This window comes from Rhinolophus ferrumequinum, chromosome 16, assembly GCF_004115265.2.
Source record: "Rhinolophus ferrumequinum isolate MPI-CBG mRhiFer1 chromosome 16, mRhiFer1_v1.p, whole genome shotgun sequence".
In the NCBI taxonomy this organism is placed as follows: domain Eukaryota; kingdom Metazoa; phylum Chordata; class Mammalia; order Chiroptera; family Rhinolophidae; genus Rhinolophus; species Rhinolophus ferrumequinum.
In genome coordinates, this window is record NC_046299.1 from 9,648,169 (window position 1) to 9,675,328 (window position 27,160).

Consider the following 27,160-nt stretch of genomic DNA (forward strand, 5'->3'; position numbering starts at 1 on the left):
AATTTTGTCCTCGTGTTGTCTATGGTAGTTTTGATTCAGGTAGACTGATAAAATACTTTTGTCCTTTGTTTGGCTTACAGGTTCTTCATTTTGGAAAATATAGAGATGTAGCAGAGTGTGGGGTATGTATCCTTAAGATATATAAAACATTTTTAATAAGAATTTTTATTACTTTTCTTTGGTTGATCTTAAATTGATCTTGCATATAAATAAGTTTTAAGAAGTCACATGAAATGTTTATTTGCCTTTGTTTCTCTGATATATTTTTGGTCTTCTAAAAATCTCTTAGAAGGAATATTGTAAATAACAAAACTGATTCCTTTATTTTCCCAATATCTGTATACTTGGTTAAAAAAATTATAGGGTATGATAAATGCTTTAAAGATAAAAGTGGAAGATTAACTTAATTACACTTGCTTACTTAAATTTGATTAAATTCTGCCCTATTTTCCTGGGAGGAAAAAGGTTTTTAATAAGCTTTCTTTGATGAAAGGAAGTAATAGAAGCTCTCTTAAGTATCAATAGTGGGAGAGGGAAGAAGGCAGAATACTGGATATAATTCTAGTTGTGAAAGGAATAGTCTTGAGGGAGAAACTTACTAGAAAAGCAGTTATAGAGGAACCACAGTATATCTGCACTTTTTAAAATTGATTTTCTGATAATAGGTGCACAACATGTAGAATTAAATTTAATTTCATTCAGACACCTGGTGTTCAACATGCCAGGCATTATAACTGGGAAAGTTTAAAATTTATTTCTACTTGAATAATAAAAAAAAAAGAAAAAAGGCATGTCAAAATAAATATATTAACCAAAAATGTCTCTCCCATATTTTACTTTTTGTTTTTCATGTGGTTCTATTGAAACACAGACAATAATTGTCAATTTTTGTAATGAAAACAAGTAGCACAGGTGAGGATTGACCAGGCAGGTGCTTAGGCAGGCCCTCAGGAGAAAGGTGGGACCTTGGTAGAGTTACCTCCATTCAGGGTCTATTTCTCTGCTGTGCAGATCCATAGTCTATTTAATCAGGTTTTCTAAGGCTATTTACATCCTGGAAGTCTGACTCCTGCTTATTCAAATCTCAAGGGGTTGATTTTTGAACCCTAATACCAGCTCACTGATTCACAGAAGCTGTTCCTCATTGAATAAAATGTTCTAGTTCAGTTGGCCAATCTGGACAGAAGAACAGTCCTAATTTGGAAGGTTGCCAGAAAGATTTTATTAAACAAAAGTGTAACTTCCTACAATTCTTTAGCATAATGGACTCATGAAAGGTGGATTTGCTTGATCTTACACATGATGACCTTCAAGTCTCCCAGTCTCTTATTTTCCTTTAGAGTGTTTATAAGGTAAAATGTGCCAAGTCTCATTCCTTATTTAAGGAGCCCAAGTCATGTTAGGCAAATTTATGAATACACAACTTTTTCTAGTACTCTGTAATATAGTGTCCCTACAGTGCAGTAATCTCAGCATCTGGAAATAGGAAAATAAAACAGATGTGACTGTCTATCTGTGACACTACCAAAGAGAAAGACAGTTCGTACTGTGTTGCCAAGAGTCATAAATAAAAGCACCATGCCAGGAAAAGGGGACTTTGGGCCTGGAAAGAAAGAAACAGCAATCTCAGTTTATATTATCTCAGGCTCAAACTTGATGTCTGTTTCCTGGGTCCTTTTTACCCCCTACAAAATGGAATATACATCTTACTTACTTTTAACAGGATTTTTCTGTACTATAAAATTAATGTGTTTATTAAAGTAATTTTTTCATGTTACACCTTGGGTCCTTTCTACCTCTTAGCATTTTCTAAGCATATATGAAATACAGAATATGCGTTTTTAGGAAATAATATCTGAATCTTAAATCTCATCTTAGCTTCCTCGTCATGAGTATTTCATTCAATTCCTATTATATAGGTTAACCCTGGTACTTTTCTACAAAAGAAACCGTGGGATTACCATGTGCTTTGTCTTTGAAAAAAATAAAACATCCTGTTTATAAAAAAGGATTTAATTCTGTAATGTAGGGTGCCGTGTGCTATGGGTTTGAGGGAAGGTAGTATATTGATTATTACGTGTGAAATGCTTTTATGTCAGTTTTCTTTTAAAAAATGATAGTTTGGATTTAGTAATTGCTTCTTAATTAACTCTTAATGTGAAATATTTACTATGGTTTTATAAATAACAAAAATGTGGTCGCTAATTTTTTAAAAATTGTTTTTCTTAATAAAATTTTAAAAAAGTTTTTTTTGTACATCATAGCCTCAACAAGAAGTTGATTTAAACTCTCCACGAACTACCACTTTGGAAAGACAGACTTTCTATTGTGTTCCAGTGCCTGGGGAATCTATGTGGGTAAAAGAAATATCCTTTATCTGAATTTTATGTGTTGAATGGTTCCTGATTATTTTCTTAATTGAAAAGACCGTAATTTAGAGTGAGAGTTTTTAAAAACTTAGTCTTTTTACGGCAGTGAAGCTAGCGGGGGGAAGAAAACCTATAAAACAACTTAAGTATTCATCAATGAGAAATTATAAAATTATGGTACATGCTCATAGTGAAATACTGTTAAAAAGATTGAGGTAGATTTAAAGATACTGAAAAAGAGAGTACCGTGATAATTAAATTTAAAAAGTTTCAAATTACAACTATTAATAATTCTACTTTTCTTAAGGGAAAACAGTATGTTGCTTCATTTAAGAGGAGATTGTGGAAACATCTTTGTCTTTTAATTTTTTTTAGTTGGTAATTTTTTTAGGCATAATTCACATACACTGAAATGTATAGATTTTAAGGGTGCACTTTAGTGATTTACACTGCAAAATAAACAATTTGTGCCAGAAAGTTCCCTTCTGCCTTTTTCTAGTCAGCAGCCCTCCTTTGCAGCCACTGTCCTGATTTCTTCGTTTTACCTAGTTTTGAATGTCACACAGATGGAACCGTATGGCAGAGTCTTTTGTGTCTGATGTCTTTTGTCTGCCCAGTGCACTTGAGATTCATCTCTGTGTGTGTATTGTAGTTCATTCCTTTCATTGCTGATGGTATGTGTTTATTTTGTCTCCATTTAATGAGCATTTGGATGGTTTCTAGTTTGGGGCCTGGCATTTTCTTTGTAAGAAGATTTTCAGTTCAGTTTTTTAACTGTGTGTGTGTGTGTGTGTGTGTAAAGATAAATTGTATCTTTCAAGGAATTGTTTAAAATCATTTACTCTCAGTTGAATCTATGTCAATAACATACAGCTTTTCATGACATTTCCTTATTTTTCTCTTACTAATGTCCAGGGGATAGTTAGCAGTGATCTCTTTCATTTTCAATAATGTTAAGTATTTTTTCTCTTATTCTTGATCAGTGTTGGTAGTGATTTGTCAGAGAACCAACTTTTTGCTTGAATTTTTTGTTCTCTATTTCATTGATTCCTGCTCTTATTAGTTTGGTTTTAATTTCTTCCTCCAGCTTCTCAAAGTAGATGCTCAGATCATTAATTTCAAATCTTTCTTCTTTTCTGATAGCATTTAAGTCTATAAATTTCTCTCTAATCACTGCTTTAGTTGCATTCCACATATTTTGATTTGTTGTTTTTACTATCATTAAGTTTGAAATATTTTCTAATGTCCCTTATGATTGCTTGTTTGATCCTGATCTATACAACAATCTACTTCTATTTATCCCCCTCATTCTTTGTGCTATTGTTGTCACACACTTCACTCGTACTTAAATTGTAGAGCCCAATAAATTGTTACTTTTTGCTTTAAGCAGTTAGTTGTCGTCTATGTAAATTAAGAAGTGAGGAAAAAATACATCTTTTATATATTTGTGTACACGTTTATTTCCAGCTCTCTTTGCATTTTATCTGGAATCATTTTACTAAGCCTTTTTGTTAAGTACAGATCTGTTGATGATGAATTCTGTCAGCTTTAACTGAAAATGTCTTTAGTTCACCTTTATTTTCGAAGGATATTTTCACTGGAGATGGAATTCTTGATTGACAGGTATTTTCCCTCTCCAACACTTTAATGGTATTGCTCCATTGTCTTCTGATGAAAGGTTAGCCATCACATTGTTCCTTTGTATGTAATGGCTTTGATTTTCTTCTGGCTGCTTCTAATGTTCTCTGTCTGTGGTTTTCTTTAGTTGATTATGGTGTGCCTAGTTGAGGGGTTTTTTGTGTTTTTCTTTCTTGGGGTTTTTTGTTTTGTTTTTTCGAGCTTTTGGATTTGTGGGTTGGCATTTTTTTCAGAAGATTTCAGCCTTTATTTTTTCAAATATTTTTTTGTCCCAGTCTTTCATTGTCTTGTTTTCTAGGACTCCAGTCACATGATCATTAGACTGCTTGTACTCCAGGTGGCTGAGACCCTGTTCTTTTTTTTCTTTTTTCCTTCAGATATTTTATTTTTCAGTTGTAGATTTTTCATTTGGTTCTTTCTCATTGTTTCCATTTCTCTGCTAATAGTCCTCATCTTTGAGTCACACATGTCTTTATTTTAAAATTGTAGATTTTATAATTGCATTTTAATATCTTTGTCTGCTAATTTCAGTAGGTAGGTCCTTTCTGGGTTTGCTTCTATTGATACTATTTTTAATCCTGGTTATTGGTCATATTTTCCTGCCTTTTCCTATAACTAATAATATGTTGTTGTATGCTGATATACAACATTGTAAGTTTGGTTTTGTCTTCATTTCAAGAAGGTTGCATTTTGTTCAGATGGGCAGGTGATTTAAGAGGATCACTCTATTCTTGTCAAGGCTGGTTTGGGGATTTGTTAAGGTAGGTGTAGAGCAACCCCTGCTCTGGGGGACACGGTGCCACCTCATGAGATGTGCTGTTTCTGGGTGCCCAGCATGTTTGTTTATCAGGGTCCAGTTCTGAGTGTGGCACAACTTCCAGAATCTCCATTTAGCTGCTAGCCAACCAGCAGCTGTTCTCTGTTATGCCTCAAGGAATCCTGACACAGCTGTGTATTTATCCAAAGACCCCATAGAACCAACTCCTTCCCCTCTAGTAAATACCGTTCTGCGAATTCTAGTGGCTTCAGTAGAGGCTTCCAGCAAGAGCAGGTCCACCGCTTCTCTTTTTTGCAGTTTAGAAAAATACCCCAAGAGAGAGCTTGGGGCAAAGTGGAGTTTACTCGGTATATTACTCGTCATTTGAAGATCATAACCTTATGTGCTCTGTTGCCCAATGACTGAAAACAGTTGCTTCATGTGTTTTGTCCAGTTTCACAGTTCTTTACAGCTTGGGTTGGGGTGTAAGGTTGAGCTGTTACTCTCCTGACCAAAACTGAAGTCCAGCTTTCTTTCAAAAAGACATTTTTATTGTAATCAAAAGGCTAAATTAATAATCTTTTACTGTTCATATAATTAGCATAACTTAGGCTATTCCTCAGTTCATGGTAGTCTTTTCTTAACCTTGCATTTAACGCCTATATTAATGCAAATCAAGCTCGAGTCAGTCCTTCAACGTCCTATACTCCCAGTCGTCACAAGAGGAGTTATGAAGATGATGAAGATATGGACCTACAGCCTAATAAACAGAAAGACCAGCATGCAGGCGCCAGACAAACAGGTAGTGTGCGCCAACGGGCTTTCTGGAGACCGCGGCTCTCTGTGGATTTGTTTTCAGAATTTATTGTTGCGTGATACAGCTCTAGTGATATGATAACTTTGCTTTCATGGTTATCAAAATTATAGACAGTTCTGGGAGTTTTTACAGTACTCTTTGGTCAGGCTATGCTCTATAACTGAGCAATTAGGAATCACTTAGTGAGCAGTGGCTGCTCTCCTGTCAGAAGTTTTTAAGGGTTTCAAGTGGTTAGCTGAAAATGGTCTTTTTCTTTATTTTTCTCTCTGTTCTTAAGTCATATGGAAGCATAGTACTTTATCCTAAAAATGATTTATGTGTATTTGAAAACATCCTTATTTTCTTTTTGGAGTAGTGATACTTTAATTTAGTAAGACTGAAAACATTAGGGAAAACATGAAGTTTGTGATTCACTAGATTACTTAATCCTAAACTTTAAAGTAGATAATCCTTAGAATAGTCACAGTTCTCTTCCATTTACATACGTTTGTAGTGGTTTATTTCTTAAAACATGCTTAAAACACAGCTAATTCTGATTAAAACAAGGAGACCAAAAGTTGAATTTTCTAAGAACATAAGAGAATTTCAGAATTGGCATATATCATTATTGATTTCACCACAGTTTTTATGCGCAGTGAATTTCTTTATTATGGCACGTAGATAAATCTATCTTTATCTCTTTGTGTTCAGTCACTTTAGCATCTTTAATCAGAGGGAGAGGAGGTAAAACAACTTAGTCTAGTTAATTGATCTCTGGAAGATTGGTTTGAGAGGGCAAATATAACAGTTGGTGGTAAAGAGAAAATTACTAATGAATTTCATTTAACCATATATTAGTCTACTTTATAAATTCATATTACTGTATTTCCTTAATGCTAAGGCTTATTTTAATGTTTTTAAAATTGGAATGTTTTACAGTAAATATATACAAATGTGGCAGTATTCTTTCTTTTTCTCCACCCATCTCAAATGTTTATTAAAATAATGGTGTATCGTAACAATAAATGACAGAATCCAGGTCATTGTAAATCTTTCTTTTCACTTTAAGTAATTGATGTTCCTTTCTAGTTTTGCCACTTTTGTTTGAATGTCACTCTGCAGGACTTTTAATTTTTTATTGGCATGCATTACTTATGTAAAGTTTAACTTGTTTGTTGATTTCTAGGCAATCTTACAGGCTCTAAATATTTTTTAACTTTTTTTGAGATAAGTACAGATTCCCATGTAGTTGTAAGAAATAACGCAGAGGGATCCTCCGTACTCTTGTTTCTCCAGTTGTATAATTAGAAGACTGTCATATAACCAGGAAAGGGACATCGATCGATACAATGACTTGTTCAGAATCCACATTTTTTACATGCACCTATTTGTGTGTGTATTTCGTTCTATGCAGTGTCATCACGTGTAGATTCATGTGATCACTACTGCAGTCAAGATACAGAACAATTCATTACTTGGATTTTTCATGTTGCCCTTTTAGAATCATGCCTTCCTCTCCCCTCCCTGATAACCACTGATGTCTCCATTTCTATTTTGTTATTTCAAGAATGTTATATAAATGGAATCTTAAAGTATATAAACTTTGTGGCTTGGCATTTTTCATTCAGCAAAATTCCCTTGAGATCCATCCAAGTTGTTGGCATGTGTCAACAGTTTAATCCTTTTTATTGCTGAGCCATATTCTGTAGTATGTCAGGCTATATATTGATTCTAATTAGTTATCAGCCCTAAACTGTGACGACTTAAGGGACAGAGGCTATCTTTTAATCATCTTTGTGTCCCCAAAACAAAGGCTGATTCCAGGTACATAGTGGACTTTAATAAATATATGGTAAGTGAATTTATTGCTATGTGGTTTTATTCTGCTTACTACGTAGAAAAAAACATGTTCTACCAAGGTGGTTTTGTAGCCACTAGACCATGTATTCCTTAGGTCAAAGATGTGGGAGAAACCGTATTAAATATATTTTCAAAAGTTCTTATAGTGAAGATTTGATGGGGGAATTTGTTCCCATTTTATTGTGGAAGGAACAATGATTACATTTTCAGGTCGTCATGATAATAATTGTTCTTTTTTAGGTCAGACAGGGCTTTGTTAATATGTGTTACTTCCTTAAAAACCACAACAAATTGAAGTTTGCGAGCTCAGAAGCATCATTTATGTCAACGTTGAAAGGCTCCTTAGGAAGGTTCTGTATCTCAAGAAGGACTTAGAAATGACTAAGTACAATGGTCTCCTTTGAATTTAGGGAGTGTTGGTGGTCTTCAGTGGTGTGGAGAGCCAAAACGTTTAGAAACTGAAGCGTCTACTGGGCAACAGCTGAACTCCCTGAACCTCTCTTCTCCTTTTGACCTGAATTTCCCACTGCCAGGAGAGAAGGGCCCTGCGTGCCTTGTGAAGGTAATGATCTTCCACAGACCATACACGGACACAGATGTTACGTGTCTCAGCAGTTAAACTGGAAAAGTCTTAGCGTTTGCATTAGTTTTCTATTGCTGCTGTAACAAATCACCACAAACTTAGTGGCTTAAAACAAAAGTGTATCCTCTTACAGGCTGTGGGTCAGAAGTCTTGACATGGAGCTTCCTGTGTACAAGCAAACTGTCAGCAGGGCTGCATTCCTTTCTGAAGATTCTAGGGGAGAATCTGTTTTCTTGCCTTTTTCAACTTTCTTGAGGTGCCCACCTCCTTGGCTTGTGGACCTTTCCTCCATCTTCATAGCCAGCAACAATGCATCTCTCTGACCCCTTTTTCATGGTCACGTCTCCCTCTGACCAAAGGTAGAAAAGATTCTCCAATTTTAAGGGCCTATGTGGTTAGATTAGACCCACCCAGATAATCCAGGATAATTTCCCCATCTCAAGACACTTTTGCTTATAAAATAACATATTCTCAGATTTCAGGGATTAGACTGTGGGCATCTTTGGGAAACTATGTTTCTGCCTACATAGCATTCTTAAAGAATATTTCAATCACAGAAGTGGAATAATTTTTTAATTCATATGTCTGTTCCTTTCTATATTATTTCTGACGCTCTAGTATCTACTTCATTTTCACCATTCTTTCTCTTACCAAGTCCATTTCTCATTTGTATTTAAAATAGAAGGAAAAATTCTATTAATAGTTCTTTTATCTGCTTATCCTCACGTGTTTTTTTTTTTTTAAGGCTTTTTTTTTAATTCTTTAAAATTTTTTTTTTATTGGGGAATCTTAGGGAACAGTGTGTTTTTCCAGGACCCATCAGTCATTGTCCTTCAATCTTAGTTGCAGGGGGCACAGCCCAACATCCATGCAGGAATTGAATGGGCAACCTTGTTACAGAGCTCACGCTCTAACCAACTGAGCCATCTGGCCGCCCTCATTTTTGAATCCTAGTAGATGAACAGGTGATACCCGTTTCAGAAATGATCATTGAGAATCTCCATTCTTATTTTTGTGGTTTTAACTTAAGGACACTTCAGTTATGTTACACGGGGACCAGAATTACAATATTTGTCCTGCCATGCTTCCATTGGGTCTCAGCAAGAGGAGGCCATGACAGTTAAAGTCCATCATGACAAACAACTTTGAAAGATTGTTTTTTTTTGTTGTAACAAACCTCATGGTTTTTCTCATTTTGTGTTAACCCTCCTATTGTTGCATAGTTTGTACAGAAGTCCAAAGTTAATAATCCCTGGATTATTTTCCCCCCTCTTGGTGTGGTTAACAGATTTTGAAATAATGCATCTTCTAGTTTTAGTTGACCATCATCCTTTAGAAAAAGCCTTTCCTTTGAAGTAGTGTGGTATATTCAAAACAGACATTAGTCTGGGAGTCAGGAGGCCTGAGTTTTAGTTGTTAATTTACTTGCTAACTAGCAGAATGACTTCAGGCAAGTACTTTACCTATCTTGGTCTCAATTTATGAAGTAAAGGAGTTGTTTTAAGGTCTATTTCCAGATCTAAAATTCAGAGATACTATATCATTATTACTATTTTACTGCAAGACTAATAATACCTTGTGCTTTTTTGGGTGTTATTTAATCCTAACAACATGGTTTCGTGTGGTATCTTGTTAGGTCTATGAAGACTGGGATTGTTTCAAAGTAAATGACGTTCTTGAGTTATATGGCATACTGTCTGTAGATCCTGTGCTAAGTATCCTGAATAATGATGAAAGGTGAGTCTTTTTGCTCTTTGGGGGGATAAAACTATTTTGATATAATTTCTAACTTTCAGAAAAGCTGGAGGATAATTATAAAGAAGTCTTTTTCCCTTTACCCAGATTTACCAATTGTTAACACTTATGCTCGCTCTATTTGCTTTGTCATTTGTTCTCGCTTATAGGCATATACACACATTTTTATACACACATAACATTTTTCTGAAACACTTGATAGTAAGTTGCATATATCATACCTTAAATACTTGAGTCCATGTTTTCTAAGAACAAAGACTTTTATCATATATAATGACAGTACATAACTTAAAAAAAAATTCATTCTCACAGTTCTAGAGGCTCTGAAGTCCCGGATTAAGGCACTGGCACATCAGGGTCTAGTGAGGGCCCGTCTCCTGGTTTACAGATGGCTGTCCTCTCGTTGTGACCTCACATGGCAGGGAGCAGAATGCTCTTACACTCTGGAAGCATAGAAGGCAGTTATTTTGTAGGGTGTCTTTCAGTTTGGGTTTGTCTGATGTTTCCTTACGATTAGATTCAGATGATGTATTTTGTGCAGGAATGTCACAAAAGTGATGTATCCTCAGTGCGTTACATCAGGAGACATGTGATGTTACTTTGTCCCATTATTGGTGTGCATATTGATCACTCTGTTCGGTGGCATCTTCCAGGTTACTCTCCTATAAAGTTACTATTTTTCACTTTGTAAATAACAAGTAATTTGGAAGGAGATACTTTGAAAGCATGTAAATACCCAGTTTCTCATTTAACTTTCACCAACTTATTTTAGTATTCATTGGTGATTCTTGCTTAAATCAATTATTACTATTTATTTGTTGGCATTCTACTATAAGAGTGAGCGAGTTCCCTCCTCCTCATTTATTTATTCAAGTAATTTGTTTATATCAGTGTGAATGTTAATCTGTTATTTATTTTGAGATTCAAATATTCCCATATTTGGCATGTGGGAGCCATTTTAAGCAGGGTATTTTTGACAAGATCATATTGTTTTTGCACATACATTTTCTGATACATTAAGCTGTTTCAGCCTCATTTTATACTTTTTATGCTCCGGCCCCAATATCAGCCATTTTTCCAAGGAGTACCAGTTTCTTTTAGTGAGGAATTATATTTAAAAATCAAGATCTGTGTGCTTGTGTACTCATTGGTACTGGATTGGCATTGCTTCTGTGCCCTTTTAGTGAACAGAGCTAGGAAATGTATGTACACGTACTGTCACACACACATACATGTATATACATGTTTACATATACATATATATATTTCCAAGTCTATATATCAAAAAACATGAGTTCACACTGTCTTTCTGACTCCAGTTCAGCATTCTCATCTTCCTCCTCACTTTATTTCTAATTCCCTTTCCTAATAGAAAGAAACTTGACCCCCATTATCCTCATATATGTTTGCGCAACTCTACAGTAGAGAAAGTAACTTCAGAAGTGGTAACCCGTACATACCACTGCGAAAGACAAGCCTAGTCACCTGAGTACAGCGTCTTTCTGGTTTTTATTTTAGAATGAGGGAATGTGGGGTCCTGTGTTCCAGAGTTACTTGGGTAACGTCTTTCCTCCCGGTTCAGTGCAGTTCTGTTGTTCATTATCCATTTTACAAAATTAGGTTAATTTGTTCCCATTTTGTTTCACTTCAGAATTCTTCCTCCATCCTTATTGTTTTGATTTTTTTTTTTAAATATAGAAAACATTAACGTTGCCAAAATCAAAACTATATTGAAAGAATTCAGGGATGTCATTCCCACTACCCTCATCCCTTCTGCTCCCTTCCCACTCATCCTTTGTATGGAACCAACCTCAGTTGCTGCTCTTACCCTTCCTGGTTTGTTTTTGTTTTTCTTTTTTGCAAAATAGATGCATGTATATTTTATTCATATAGAATAAGTGGCATGATACACACACTCCTATATTTTTTACCATCTAACAATACATCCTGAAGAACCAGCTCTTCCTCACTTTTGTTTGTTATGTTTGAGGTTGCTGGCCTGGGTTGGAATCCTGGTGTGGCCGTTACTAGCTGTGCGGCCTTGGGCTTCTCCAGTGGCTTTGTTTCCTCATTGTAAATGAGGATGGTTGTGAGGTTTTACTGAATTTATGTGTGCAAAGTGAACATACACCCTATATATACAGGTTATATACACCCTATATACAGGGGACATACACCCTATATACAGGTTATCATTATCTTTCCTATATTTAAGGAAAATAGTATGAAGTGATTGCTCTGCAGGGTCAGTCTGTAAGGTCTGGAGATCTAAAAACATTTATGCATCTTGTTTCAGTTAGCTCACAAAAATCTATCACCTGCTCACTTATTTAGCAAGTCTGAAAAACTCACTTTATTTTCATTGCTTGTCTACTCACCAATCAAGGGAGGTTTCGTGTAAGAATAAAATTTAGGAACAACAATTAGCAAGACAGAGATAATGGACTTTCCACACAATGAATAATAGACACCTGATGGCTTTTGAGAAAAACCCATTTTTGAGACATTCTGTGACCTGTTTGATGTCCCAGCTGATAGCTCAAGAAAGAATTTCTGTGTTTTGAAATAACCTAATGAGTAGACATACTACTCATACGTCCCATTTCGTGCAGTGACAGTATGGGACCCAAGTAACTTTGGAACACAGGACCCCACATTCCCTCATACTGAATGAAAACACTGCTCTAAAAGAATGGAATAAATACATTGTATCATAAAATCCACTTGCCTGAAATCTGTGTGAGGCAACAAATGAGCCATTTCCTGTTCTTCTAGGAGATGTTCAGGTGGAACTGTGCTTGGCTTGAATTCTCACTGTAGTTTTTACATGTGTAGACTGACGTCTAAGAAGGTGCGCTCTCCCCCTCCGCAGGGACGCCTCCTCACTCCTGGATCCGATGGAATGCACGGACACAGCCGAGGAGCAGAGAGTACACAGTCCTCCTGCCTCCTTAGTGCCAAGGATTCATGTGGTTTTAGCCCACAAGTTGCAGCACATCAATCCGTTATTGCCGGCTTGCCTTAACAAAGAGGAGAGCAAAACCTGTAAGTGTAAGTGCTGAAGCCACAGACTTGTCCCCAGTGTGTCGGAGCTGCCCGTGACACACGTGTGCGCACGGTGGGACTGAGTCAGGCGGGTCCTAATCACTGTCTCTGCCCATTGTCCTTTATGGGAATTCTCTTCATTAAAATGGGGGGGGCGGGGGAGAGTACCTAAACTGTCTTATCTTGAAGATTGGCACCTCTTACTGACCTATTTATTGACAAGTCTGTATCAGTCGTGTACTGACTTATGCTTTTTGTTCCACCTGTTTATTTTTTTAACCTAAGACACTTGTGTTGATTCTGAATCTGGCCTCCCTTTCTTCTCCAGTTGTGTCAAGTTTCATGTCCGAATTGTCTCCAGTCAGAGCAGAGCTGCTTGGGTTCCTCACTCACGCCCTTCTGGGAGATAGTTTGGCTGCTGAGTACCTTATATTACATCTCATCTCTACAGTGTAAGTGCTGTTTCTGGGGGGAATTTAGGGAGTTTGTGCTTTGTGGAAAGTGGAAAGGGCAGCAGAGTTTCTGAGGTAATTTTGTGTTTTAGTTTATTAGGCTTCATCATCAAGTGGTTTTTATTTGTTCAGTGTAACAAGCGTTACACCATGTCACAGACACATTCCTGTTTTGACCTTCTCTGAGTTACACGTTTAGCATTTTGATGATGTCTCTTTAAATTTAAGAGCCAAAGTCAGATAAAGGATCTGGCTGGTAAGTAAAGTGAGCTGTTTTATCCTGTTTGCATTCTGAATTCTCTGTTTACACATTCCAAGGCTCTTTGTCTAAAAACAGTCAATGAGGTCTGTCGTGTGCACATCTAACTTTTATGTGGTGGTGAGCACCCCTCCCTTTCAGCTCACTACAGTTCTGTTTTCTGATTTCAAGAGCAACATGCGTGCCTTCAGCAAGTTCCACGAGCATAGAGAAGGAAACAAATCTTAATCTCACAATTTAGCTGATCACCTCAGTTAACACATCTTGGCACATGCTTGTATCACTTCTTTACATACGCGTACATTCCTACATAGATCTCAGTTATACTCTAAACACAGATCTGTGTCTTGCTCTTATCACTTAATATGTATTAAACATCCCATCATTATTCTTGATGAACTTTTTAACAACTGCCAAGTATGTCATTATAGACAGTTGTACCACTTCCCTAAATGTTCATTTTTCCTACTTTTTCTCTATTCTAAACCACACTGCAGTAAACATCTTTTACAAATCTTTGCTTGAAGAGGGTTTGAGACAGTAGGACATAATGGTTGTAAGTGAGCACAGACTCTGGGACCAAACTACCTGTGTTCACATCCTAGCTCTGCCACTTCCTGGCTGTGTGAATTTGGGCGTGTTACCTGAAATTTCTGTGCCTCAGCTTTCTCATCTGTCAAATGAAGATAATACCGTGTTTCCTCGAAAATAAGACCTAACCGAAAAATAGAATGATTTTTCAGGATGACATCCCCAGTACATAAGCCCTAATGTGTCTTTTGGAGTAAAAATTAATATAAAACCCGGTCTTATTTTCGGGAAACACGGTAATAATACCTACCTCCCAGTGGGGATTCAATGAGAAAGCATTCCAGGACTCAGAACATTCCCTGGTCATTGGCTGCTATTTTTATTGCTGTTAATTCTGATAAAATAACTGATCGGCATAATCTATTTTGAATAATACCACTAAGTTGATTTTCCCATGTTTGCTTTTTCATGGAAATCACCTGAGTATCTTATTGATTGATACCTTTTTTTTTCTAGATACACAAGAAGAGACATTCTTCCACTAGGAAAATTTACAATTAACTTGAGTGGTTGCCCGCGGAATAGTACCTTCACTGAACACTTATATCGAATTATTCAACATCTTGTTCCAGCAGTAAGATCAATACAAATATGTATTATAAATCTAAGCAGACTTTAACAATCCATCTAGTTGTCTTTAATTCAACCCCAGTATTTAACTTTGAGATTTTAATGGATGTCATTATGGGGAAACAAACCCTGTCAGGTTCTATAATTTAAAATGTGCTTGCCCCTAAATATTTCACTTTTCTTTTAATGCTTTAGCAGAAATTTCTGTAAATTTAACAATGGACCCAATTGCAATAATTCCCTTAAAATTGTACTCAGTTGATGCCACTTTGCTTGTGCAATTTGGTATCCTTTGTGTGCATCTGAACACTTGCCTCTTTAATATCTTGTGTAGTTTTTGCAGAATAAGTATAATTAACTTGCTTATATAGAGCTAGGCCCTGCTCATGGTCATCTTTTGTTTCGCAGGCTCTGCTTCTTAGGAGTGGTTTGCTTGTATCTATAATGTGCCTTCCTCCCCCCGACCCCCCACCCCTGCCATTTTCTTTGACTTCAACGGAGCCAAAGTACAAAAAACCTCTAAGTTTGGAAAATATATCTTATCTCATCCTTGACACCCTTCTCTCACACCCTGGATTTTAGTCCAGGGAGCATAGAGAAAAATCAGGCTTTTCTCTCCCCATCTTGATGAGTAAATAAACATTTTCTGTTTTGATACCCAGTGGTAGGTTAAAGAAGCTAAGCTTCTGGGTAGCTCACTTGTCATTTGTTTCTGGTTCACTGGTGAAATAAAAATCTTCAAGAATACTGAACAAGATAGTGGAGAATAAAGCAGCTCGTAGAATCAGTGAAATTCTTATTTAGGATATAGATATATTTTTGCTTCTAAGAGCTCAAGACACTACTCCTTTGAAAATTGATTAAGACCTTTCTTTCACATAAAACTGTTTAACCCCAAATATGTTTTCTTAAAACTGGGAAACTTAGTTCCTTGCTCATTAAAAAATTTCTCTTTGCAGTCCTTTCGTCTACAGATGACTCTAGAGAACATGAACCATTTGAAACTCATTCCCCACAAAGACTATACAGCCAATCGCTTGGTCAGTGGGCTCCTCCAGCTGCCCAACAATACTTCTCTTGTAATCGATGAAACTCTCCTGGAACAAGGGCAGCTTGACACCCCAGGTACGCACGTGGATATTTTCCTTCCATTTCTAAACTCCCGCGAAAGCCAGACCTGATTATGATTTCTTACAAGAATAACTGTGAACAAAGACAAATTCACATTTCATAAGTACTTAGATAAAGGCTTGCCATAATGGATTTCATTAAAGTGTATGTTATAAATTGTGTACATCAACTATGTTTTGTCATAGTTTTATGAAAATAGTACGATAGGACAAGTTAGTAAGTAGCTTTTTAAAGGCTGAAAAAGGAAGAGGTTTTGCCTTTAGTCATATATTACCTCAAAAAAAAATGTAGAAAACATCTAGAACATTTTTTTACCACCCAGTGTGAAATTTAAAATTTTTTTCAAATAATATTTGAAAAAAATAGTAGATCGGATTGTTTGGACTTAGCTCAGTTACGGAACATTATAAAATTACAAGAAAACAGATTCCTTTTTCTGTGCTCAAATGAGAATTAAGATGACACTATGCTGGTGGTAAATTCAGGAGGAAAAGGTAAGAGTTAAAAACAATGTAAACTGTAGATTGGATACATTTAAGGCAAAAGTGAGTAGCAAGTCAGTAACCTTGTTTCTATGGATAAATACAGTTTTAGCTCTACCATGTTAGTTTTGCCCTGTTGAACACACCACCCAGGAAGTAATCGGACTGGGAGCCCATGTTTTGCCTAGTTGCATATCTGATGCTCCGGATTACATTTGGGGGATGGGGAGTCTTGGCCCCAGAAATACGTTTGTCTAGTTTGACAAATATTGTGTGGGAAGCCTAGTAACCTAATGAACACTTAACTTAGTAATTGGACAGTGCCTCACATACTTTTTTAAAGCAGTAGAAACCTCATGTCTTGTAATCAGTGTCAGCAGAACCAACTTGTTTAGATGATTAACATCAAATGACTAAAAAATTATTTTCTTGCTTTTTTAGGTGTTCATAATGTGACTGCCCTGAGCAACCTAATAACTTGGCAGAAGGTGGATTATGACTTCAGTTACCACCAGATGGAATTCCCCTGCAATATTAATGTTTTTATTACTTCAGAGGGGCGATCACTCCTACCGGTACAATGAGTCATTTTTAAATGGAGGGAGGTTACATTGGAATGATATCTACATTTTTGTTTTGGTTCTTGGTAGTGTTTATTACTAATAAGTTAAATTTATTTCAAAATTGTGGCTGCTGATTAAGGGAATTATTTTGTTCCTGCCTTGGGATGGAAACTGTATCTATGAAAAACCAGGTATCAGGAAATCACAAGACAAGCGAAGAAAGCTGTTGGGAGCAATCACTCCCACATCTAGGCATAGAAAGTAGAAGCTGACTGCAGCTTGCCTGATTAACAGCCAGACCTTTGTTCTTGCTGCCTCTGCCTGTAGTGGTCTGCCAATGTTATGTGAGACATATTTTAGAGTTCCTTTTAAAGTGGTCTTAATTACCTGGTAATTATTTATATGCTCTGTGGTGAAATGCTCTGGTAAGTAAATCATCAGTGACTGATGGAGAGAGCTCTTAATGATGAAAAATATGCCCAGTCGTTTAAAATGTATGTAGTTTCTCTGTATAATAGTGTTCACTTGTGATTTATGAGAAAACTACCTATGAATGAGAATGAAATGGTCAGTAAGTTTTCTGTGGGAAAGTGTAGATATAGAATACATATTCCATGATTAAGGACACATCGAAAGCATTTTGATAAGCTGCTTTTTAGAGGCTGGCTACCTTTTTTTTACCTGTTTGCAGATACCATTGAGGAATCACAAGTAACCAAAAGAAGTCTAACTTTTCTAATTATTGCTGATGTAGTTACAGTTATGTAAATTCATGTTAAAAACTGACTCCCCCCAATAATAAAATTTTCAAATTCCCCTAGGGGCTGGTTAAGATGATGCATCCATCCTCCTACAGTTTTAGGTTAAGTTAGGCACTTGGAAAATACTGTGTACTGTTCCTCTTTTCAGGCAGACTGCCAGATCCACTTACAGCCACAGCTGATCCCACCAAACATGGAGGAGTACATGAACAGCCTTCTCTCAGCGCTGCTGCCTTCTGTGCTGAATAAATTCCGCATTTATTTGACCCTCTTGAGGTTCCTGGATTATAGCATATCTGATGAAATAACCAAGGTATGTTTGGGTTAAAATAAAGGATTTTCCTGTGTTTGATGGGACTATTTAATCAGTTTATATTTATTGTAATTACTGATAAGGTAATTTTGCCATTTGTTTTCTATGTGTTATGCCTTTTTGTTCCTCTGTTGCTCCATTATCATCTTTTGAAGTAGATATTTCTAACGTACAATTTTAATTTCCATGTCTTTTCTTTTACAGTATTTTTTCTTAGTAGTTGCCCTGGGGGCTACAGTTAACATATTAACTATAACCACCCCTTTGGGATTAATGCCTGTTTAATCACAATAGTATTAAAAAACTTGGCTTCTTTATCATTTCATTCCTTCTCCCTTACTTGGTACTGTCTTATCCTACAGATTACATCTTTATACATTGTATATCCATTAACACATTATTGCTTTATACAGCTGTCTTTAAATCAGAGGAGAAAAGTTACAAAGAAAAAGACATTTATTCTGGTGTTCATGTTTACCTATGTAGTTCCCTTTACCAGTGATCTGTCTGTGGATTCGAGTTATTTTGCAGTGTCCTTTCATTTCAGCCTGGAGAACTCTCTTTTTAGTATTTGTTGTTGGGCAGATCTTGTTGTGACAGATTCTCTCTTAAGGTTTTGCTTATCTGGAAATGTCTTAATTTCTCCTTTATTTTTGAAGACTAGGTTTGCTGGATGTAGAATTCTTGGTTTGTAGATTCTTTTTTCTCGGCCCGTTTCAGTTACTTAAAAAGCAGTATGTCGTCCAAAGCAGTATATCCCTCCACCAAGTATGTCCTCCACCTGCCTTTTGGCCTCTGTGGTTTCTGATGAGAGGATTCTTTATACACTTCTTGAAAGAGAAGTCATTTTTCTCTTTCAAGATTCTCTCTTTGGCTTTTGACAGTTTAACTGTAATGTGTCTAGGTGTGGATCTCTTTGAGTTTTCCTACTTGGAGTTTGTTGAGCTTCTTGGATGTGCATATTAATGCACATTTTGGGGAAGATTTCAATACATTTGCTAAGTTTTGACCATTATTTGTGCTCCTTTTTCTCTTCCCTCTGGTACGGGACACTTGGTGACACACTTAATGGCGTCCCAGAAGTCTCTGAGGCTCTGTTCCTATTTTCTCATTCATTTTTGCTTTGTGTTCCACAGACTGGATAATCTCAGTTGACCTAACTGCAGATTTGCTGAATCTTTCTTAGGCTTGCTCAGATCTGCTGTTGATCCTTTCTAATGAATATTTAACTTCAGTTAATTTTTCAACTTCAGAATTTCTATTTGCTTTTTAAATAATTTTTATCTCTCTATTGATATTTTGTATTTGGCAAGACGACATTCTCATACTTTTAGTTCTCTATACATGGTTTCCTTTAGTTATTTGAACATATTTAACATGGCTGATGTGAAGTCTTTGTCTGGTAAGTCCAGTATTTGGGTTTCTTAAAGGACAGTTTCTGTTGACCTCTTTTTTTCTGATGAATGGGGTCATACATTCTTGTTTCTTTGTATGTCTAATTTTTGTGTGGAAAACCAGACATTTTAAATAATACAATGTGGCAACTCTGCTCTGACAGTTTCTCCCCCTCCCTAGGATTTGTTGTTACTGTTTAATGACTTTTCTGAATTCTGTAAAGTCTGTGTTCTTTGCTGTATGTGGACACTGAAGTCTCTGCTCTGTTAGCTTAGTACTTGACGACTGGATAGAAACTGAATTTCCTTGGATGTCTAGAGCAGTATGTCTCCAATCTCAGCCAAGGGGCTCCGTGTGGGGACAAGCCTTCAACACGTGTAAAAACCATGCAGTTTACATCTCTGCCCTAGCCTTCCTTCACTTTCTGCTTGCATAGAGCCTCAGGGTTATATTCAGAGGTGAAAGCTTAGGGCCTGCTCAGATCTGAGCGTGCACACAGACATGTGCATGCATATGGCCTTCAAAATTCCTAGGAATTTATATATACAAAGGGTGCAAAAAAAATGTATACACATTTTAAGAAAGGAAAAAATGGTATTAAAATTCTAATACTAAACATACCGATAACAAAAGATGAATGCAAGTCATGTGTATACGTTTTTTTGGCACCCCCAATATACATACGTCCAGTTTTCAAAGGCCCCTGTGGACATCTCATTCCCTTTTAAGGGTTTTGGTCAGCCTGCTGTTTGCCGCAACTCCTCTCCCGTGCCTGAGGCAGCCAAGGTGATTAGTGATTGCTTCTGATTGTTTTTGAGGAATGCCCTGGGGGAAGAGGCTATTCACACTGGGCGAGCTCCAAGGAAGGAGACACAAGACAACCTTGCAAATGGGCTCTTCCAAGGACCTACCAACACATTCTAATTCTCTGGGAACAGTGCTTTGAGAGCTCCAGCCCCACTACCAGTGGTTGCCAGGCTGTCCATTTTCAGGTGGGGTGGGAGTGGGGAATAGGGCAAGTTAAAATGCCTCAAAGCTTCATGTTCTTACTTCTTTCCTAAATGAAGGCTCCTCAGATTGCTGCAAGCATATGGTTGATTTCCAGAATTCTGAAGAAGCTGATTTTCATCATTTTTACTAGTGTTCTTATTCCCTTTAATGGTGGAATTTTCAGAGGTCTTTATTCTGCCATTTTTGCTGACGTCATTCTTCCCTGTTTAAAGGCATCAAGTTTGCTATGAAAGTTGTCGACTTATATTTGTCTGCCTGGTCTTCTCAAATGAGTCTGAGTTTTGTTTGGAATATCTTCATTGATACATTATTTGTATGTATGAAGTTTGGTTCTCAATACTTTCACCCATATTGTCTCTATGGTCTAAGAGGCAGGGCTGACTTCATTTTTACATCAGTCAAGGGACCACATTATTTTCCTTTTCCCTATTAAATGCAAATGTGATTTCTTCCTAAGGAATGGTGTTAAAAGTCCCTTTACTCTTTTGATAAAGGCAGTGGAAGATGACTTCGTGGAAATGCGCAAGAATGATCCTCAGAGCATCACAGCTGATGACCTCCACCAGTTGCTCATCGTAGCTCGGTGAGTAGAGCACGTCCATAATTGCTTTTGCAGTAAGCTGGGTATAGCTCTGATTCCTTCAGTAACAACTGAGTCAGGCTTCTAAAAGAAATGAACTTTTTCCTTTTAAAACCACCTTGTGAAGTGGCTCATGGAAGTGAAATCGTGTTTGGCCAGTGATCACTTCAGTGGAACCAGCCATGCTCCTTGTTCTTTAAGTTTCTAAGAGTGAGTCACCCTCCAAATTCGACTTAAAAGATTCCTTTGTATTAGGTTGGTGCAAAAGTAATTGTGTTGTAATTGTGTTTTTTGCTATTTTTTTTTCACAGTTTAGACCACAATTACTTTGGCACCAACCTAAGAGAAGTCTCATTTGGCTCTTGATTTGTTAGTGTCACTACTACGAGAGCTCGTCTGCTAACCCAGTATTCCTCGCGAGGTCTTAAAAATAAAAGAACAGGTATTATCCTAGGTCTTAACTCAAGTTTGTTTCTGTATCTCAAACTAGGTTTCTGTCTCTCAGTGCTGGTCAGACAACACTGTCAAGAGAACGATGGCTAAGAGCAAAGCAGCTCGAGTCTTTGAGAAGAACCAGGCTCCAACAGCAGAAATGCGTGAACGGAAATGAACTTTAAAGATCTAATACATGTGAAAGAGTAATGGGCAAATTGTAGCCACACTATTGTAAAATTCAAATATCATTTATACCACATTGTTTTGTAGATAATTTGTATTAAAAACCAATGACTTTTCCTGAAATCAAGCCTGGTAACATCTGAAGTTTATATAATATTCAGTAAGGGCTTTTACCTTACTGATTTTATGGAGCTTTTGAAGTTTGTTTTATAATTATATAAATTAGTAACAATGTACAAAAATTTATTTGATATTAAAAGTTTAATATTGATGTTGATTATACCATTTCCTTAGCTTCAGCTAAGTGATAGGCCAGACTGTTGAAATGCTAACTTCAACTTCATTTGAAGAAAATTGTTGCAATTCCAAAGTCAGGAATTGTTCACTTAAGATTTTTATGTCTTTACAATTAACAATGGGTCTGTTTAATGTTCCAAGGTTGGGGAATGGGGCACACTCGCTATTAATTCAATACATGACCATGTCAAATTCTGTAGTATCATTTCCCAAACATTTGACCACAGCAGCTTGTTTCCTTTGAACAGTTGTTAACAACCTGCAAAACTACTCTTTAAGGTATCAGTGGTTCCCAGACTTTTGGAGTTCATAGACCAGTAATATTTCCAAAAATTTTGGGGATGGACATGGTTGCCAATTTGTTTTGCCAAGTTATCTGAAAGAAATCACTGTATTATCACCATTTTTTTTTTCATAAGAGGGCAATCTCAGAACAAGAGATAGTCCTTTAAATGGAATAAATGTAGCTTTTTGAAACAAAACACTCCATTGTCATTTTTCTCATTTCACCCCAGTACATTTGAGAACCACTGTTTTATAAGACTCACTTAAGTAAATTCTGCCCTATGACATTTTGCTCAAATATGAAGAATGCAAAATAGTTAACCCTTTAAAAATGCCTTCTTTAAAAAAATGGTTTTTCTTTCCCTAGTAAATGTCATTTAGTGGCTTTGATGATTGTATTAGATTTTGAACTTTTTATCAATTAAAATGTATTAGATCAACTAACATCTGCTAGTCCAGGAACGCACTAAGAAAACTATAAGTAGGTTTTTCCCAGACCAATTACAGTTGTAACATACAAGTTTTTAAAAGAACAATATTATCATCCACAACTAGAAAGTAAATCCATGCAGTGTAATTATGGCATCAAGGCTCTTTGGAAAGGTTAGAACATTACTTAAGCTATCAGTGGTTGTATATAAAGGTTAATTTCTCTTAGTCAGTCACTCACCTAGTTGGAAACATCAGAGATCAGTTCAGTGATCCACACTCCCCTAAACTGACATTGCTAACCAAGGAAACAGGGTCAGCCTTGGAAATCAAGGTATTAAGCCTCGTGAACTGAAGTGAAAATTATTAGTTGTTCAACTTTTCCTAAACTCAAAGCTATTTTTATAAACTAATGTAAATAATGTTTATATTTAAAATTCTAACTGGTTTTCATTTTTGTAACTGGTAGACTAGACATTCCTTAAACTTTTATTAAAAGTGAAAGCTCAGCTGGATTTGTGAGAATAAAATTCAGGAGAGTAGATTAGTTACTGTGTGTTTATTGTGCCAATGTGAATTGTAATTTACCAAAGAGAAGTACATAACTTGCTTAGTGTTGCAGAAAAGTTCCCTTGAAAGGAAAACCCTCTTTCAAAAGAAATAAAACTCACCGCATGTGATCTGTGTTGACAAGATCCTGTGTCCTCTTGGTGGAAAACCATTAGCAGAAGCAAACTTAAGTATGGAAGGTGTGCGGCATGGTGTCATCCTCAAGTCCCACGCAGGTAGGAAGAGCTAGAACTCTGGGCTCAGAAAAACCTTTGCTCCCTTGCTACTCACAGGAACAGTTAAGATTTGTCGATGTTAAAACTGAACAATTACTCTAATTGGAACTAAACATTGCTTTCTTAATTTTAGTTTTCAAAAATAAAACTAATAAAACTAATAATTTCTGTGGAATTTAAAACATTTTTTTTAATTTATTGGGGTGACAGTTAAAACACATTTCATTACAGGATTTTGGTTTAGATTTTCTCTTATGTCATGGCACAGTATTTTCCCCCCCTATTTAACACCCCCCCAGACCCTTTCCCCCACCCCCGTTCAAACCATTGTTTCTCAGTCTGGTCATTGTTTCTCAGTCTGGTTTGTAGGACACAGCTCCCTGGCCCATGCTGGGATTATGAGCCTTGCGCTCCCCACCGTCATCAGCTGGCTGCTCATGGCAGCACACAGTAGCTTACGCTGGCTGCTCTGGCTGCTCAGGGCAGCCCAGCTCCAGGGAGAGCCGTTGTTCACAATCTTAGCTGTAGAGGGAGCAGCTCACTGGCCCATGTGGGAATCGAACCAGCAACCTCGGCATTAAGAGCACAGCACTCCAACCACCTGAGCCACTGGACCCGCCACAGTTAGTATTTTCAAGAAAACTTGATAAGAGCAGGATAACACATTTAGTTTCAGTGTTTGGGTTTTAAAATTTGATGTTCTGTGATCCATTTTAACCTTTTTAAAGTCATGAAAACACTTCAAGAGTCAAGTATTTGGAAGTCTGGGACCAAGTGTTCAGTTACAGAAAACTTACCTTGCTTATTATGAATTCTTCAATTTGATTTAAAAATCAAACCATTATCTTTAAGATATTATTCAAGGAATTCTCATACATTGTCACTTTAAATTATAACGGTATTTTATTTTTAAATAGTCACAAGATTTGACACTTCACACACACAAAAAGATGCCACTAATATATAAATAACAAAAGTGGAAATACTTATCAAAGTTACAACAGACATGTTTAGCTGAGAATCACTTCAACAGAGTAAGGCTCTAAAGATACCAAACTAATACTTGTTTGGAATGAAGAATGCAATTTTCTTAATGTATGGGGCTTACAGAAGCCCTGGTTCCATGTGGTCAGGGTTAGTCATAAAACCAATTTTAGCACAATTGTGCTTCAAACTATTTCCAACAGTTGTAATAGTCTATACAAGATGTGAAAGAATGCCCCCTACAAAAAAAATTAAACCTTGAGAGCTTTCAAGAATTACCAATATCCAATAAATGAACATTCTTACCTGAAAACAGCAAGATTAATAGGTGCTGGTATTCACATCTGATGTCTCAGGTTTTATAACTGACAAGTCTTAATCCTCCTAGACTTCAGGGTGTACAAGGTGGCAGAAAAATTTTAAAGTTGTTTAAGTAGAATGGGGGGAAACTAGGATCAAATGGGCACACATTTCTTGACTGTACTGCCAATAACTCAACTCTTCATAGGGAATGGGTGAGCCATCAAAATTAAACCAGTCATTTTTTTATATTCAAATGCTTCTCCATACTAGTAATACTGTAAAGTCTCTAAAAACTAAATGTATTTACCGTGAGGTAATACCCAGAAATGAACTGACAAAAATTACAAAAAAACACTAATCCTCTATATTTATCCATGACCCTCCTTTGTGTGTACTTGACTCAGCCCACCCACCCACTCCAAAAAAGGTTCAGGTTATTATGTCTCAAAGTTACCTATTTCTGAATTACTTTAAAGAGACAAACCGCTCTGTAGTGTATACGCTACTCAGGTCTACATGTTCTAGGATGATGCACTTCTATTCTTCTGACTCTCAAATTTGGAAATCTCAGGTTTATATTCCTGTTAAAACTTTTCCCAAAAACAATTTGTGATCCCTAGATTCAAAGACAGTACAGGTTAAAATAGCCTAATATGTGAATTCATTTTTTTTTTCGATTAAATAAAAGCCACAGAAAGATTCTTTGTGGCTAAAAACTAAATCTGAATTATTCGTGTCTGGCACTGTGTAAACATATTTTTAAGTTCATTTTGCTGGACTTCATTAACCATTTCAGGTTCTGCAGGGCTCTTCTGAACCTTTGCCACTGCAAAATTTATCCCCTGGGTTAACCCAGCTTGGGTAATGCTAGCAACCTGGACCATGGAACTTCGAATCTTTGCGAAGGGAGAGACGGCTCTGCTGCTGCTGCTGTCTGAAGGAGAAGGAGTTACATGGAGCCCTGTCTCAAGTTCAAGCATGCTGGATCCAGAGTCGGGGGTCTTTTGAGATACAACTGGTTCAACAGACAAAAACTGTGGGCCTGCTGCAGAAGAAGACACATCTAGTTGAGATGGTCGAGAAGGTATCTGTTCCATTGATTCAGATTGGGTTTCTTCATTAGAAGCTTGGTCGGTCATTTGATTGCCTTCCTCACTAACCTGCTGACAAGCAGATCTGGTTTCTGATAGCTGGGTCCTTTTGTCTTGTGCATCTTGGACAAATCTGTGGCAGTACATATCCACAGGCTTGGCAATGCCAGTCAATATGTGTATGTTGTCAGCAGAAGGACTTTTTTTCAAAGGAGACTCATAGCCTTTTCCAAACTCACTTCCATGAGCAACAATGATCTCTGAAGGAGCATGAATGCTCATGTCGGTGCTGCTGATAGACTGGGATCGACTCCCTCGTCGGGGCGCTGACGCAATAATACCACAGCTAGGAAGAACGTAGTCTATCGGCCCGACATTCTCCAAAGAATTCGCTAGCTGCCTGTCTTCATCAGACTTGGAATTTGTAAGGAATTCATCCGAGTGGTATGAGTCATTATCTGAAGACATTTCTCCATCAGACTCTGCCTGGACTTTATTATCCATCACACCTGCATTTTCCATGGTTTCAAGACTACTATCTGATTTCCAAAGATTTACTTTTAAGTTTGGTTTTAGAAAGTTAACTTTCATTTCAGGTTTCGTAAAGTTTCCAAGCTTTCGCAGGTTGCCAATATTTACATTGGATTTAGTCTGTCTCACCTTTTGATTTAGAGATGAAAATTTGCTCATTAAAAAGTTTTTCCCCTGGGCCAAAGAGCCTTGGTTTTGAGATCTGATGCCAATGATGTCTTCATGAGGTTTACTGCTCTTCCTACAAATTAGAAGAGAAAAAAGTTAATTCCCCATGGAATTCAACATACCAGTTCCAATTATTAATTAAAGTAAGTGAAAACTTATTTAAATTGGCCCCAGTTTCTTGAAAACAGTGCATTGATAACCCCTTGGAGTTGACACTAGAACAGTAGTGTCCAACAGAAATATGTGAGCTGTAGGTGTGATTTAAAATTTTCTAGCAGCCACATTAACAACATGACATGAACTTACTTAACCCAGTATATAAAAAATAGTCATTTCAGCATATAACCAATATTAAAAGATGAAATTTATCTTATTCTTTTTCATACTAAATCTTTTAAACTCAATGCGTAGTATTTTACAAGAGGGCAGCAGCAGAAGCCTCTGTGGACAACACTGATGAGTTGTTCCCAGCACTATGTGGGAGCGGACGGCCTCGTTGCGCTGTGTGATTTGAACCCCAAGTCCAGCAAGCAGGCCAGACATCTCCCGCATGTCCTCATCCTCCTTAAGCAGGCCGCCAGGTGCGCTGGAGAGCCACCCTGTGCAAACTACCTTAATCCTGCTCAGTGACTGCTCTTCCTGGTAACTGGATTAATTATGTTTCTTTTGGACCAAACCTTTCATCTTCAGAGTTGATCACTGTCTTTCCAGATTTCCTTCAACTGCATTCTAGACATTCAGAGAGGAAGAAGGGAGGG

General features: G+C 36.9%; 2 protein-coding genes across 6 annotated transcripts in view; one reads left to right on the top strand and one right to left on the bottom strand.

Moving 5' to 3' along the window:
• The window catches only part of MCMBP (minichromosome maintenance complex binding protein), a 37,089-nt gene extending 15,288 nt beyond the window's left edge, over positions 1-21,801 (top strand). Inside the window, exons 4-16 of one of the 2 annotated variants that reach the window (XM_033130654.1) lie at positions 81-122; positions 2,265-2,366; positions 5,422-5,566; positions 7,831-7,982; positions 9,640-9,740; positions 12,631-12,803; positions 13,132-13,255; positions 14,562-14,679; positions 15,635-15,800; positions 16,730-16,863; positions 17,761-17,925; positions 20,826-20,914; positions 21,402-21,801. In XM_033130654.1, the coding sequence (XP_032986545.1) occupies positions 81-122; positions 2,265-2,366; positions 5,422-5,566; positions 7,831-7,982; positions 9,640-9,740; positions 12,631-12,803; positions 13,132-13,255; positions 14,562-14,679; positions 15,635-15,800; positions 16,730-16,863; positions 17,761-17,925; positions 20,826-20,914; positions 21,402-21,528 (1,638 nt within the window). In that variant the 3' untranslated portion in view covers positions 21,529-21,801. Of the gene's footprint in view, positions 1-80; positions 123-2,264; positions 2,367-5,421; positions 5,567-7,830; positions 7,983-9,639; positions 9,741-12,630; positions 12,810-13,131; positions 13,256-14,561; positions 14,680-15,634; positions 15,801-16,729; positions 16,864-17,760; positions 17,926-20,825; positions 20,915-21,401 lie in introns of both variants that reach the window. The other variant, XM_033130653.1, reaches the window with a different exon arrangement.
• Positions 21,802-24,195: 2,394 nt separating this feature from the next.
• INPP5F (inositol polyphosphate-5-phosphatase F) overlaps positions 24,196-27,160 on the bottom strand; it is a 76,606-nt gene continuing 73,641 nt past the window's right edge. For 3 of the 4 annotated variants that reach the window (XM_033130658.1, XM_033130656.1, XM_033130659.1), the window contains one exon: positions 24,197-26,475. In XM_033130658.1, the coding sequence (XP_032986549.1) occupies positions 25,329-26,475 (1,147 nt within the window). In that variant the 3' untranslated portion in view covers positions 24,197-25,328. Of the gene's footprint in view, positions 26,476-27,160 lie in introns of all 4 variants that reach the window. The other variant, XM_033130655.1, reaches the window with a different exon arrangement.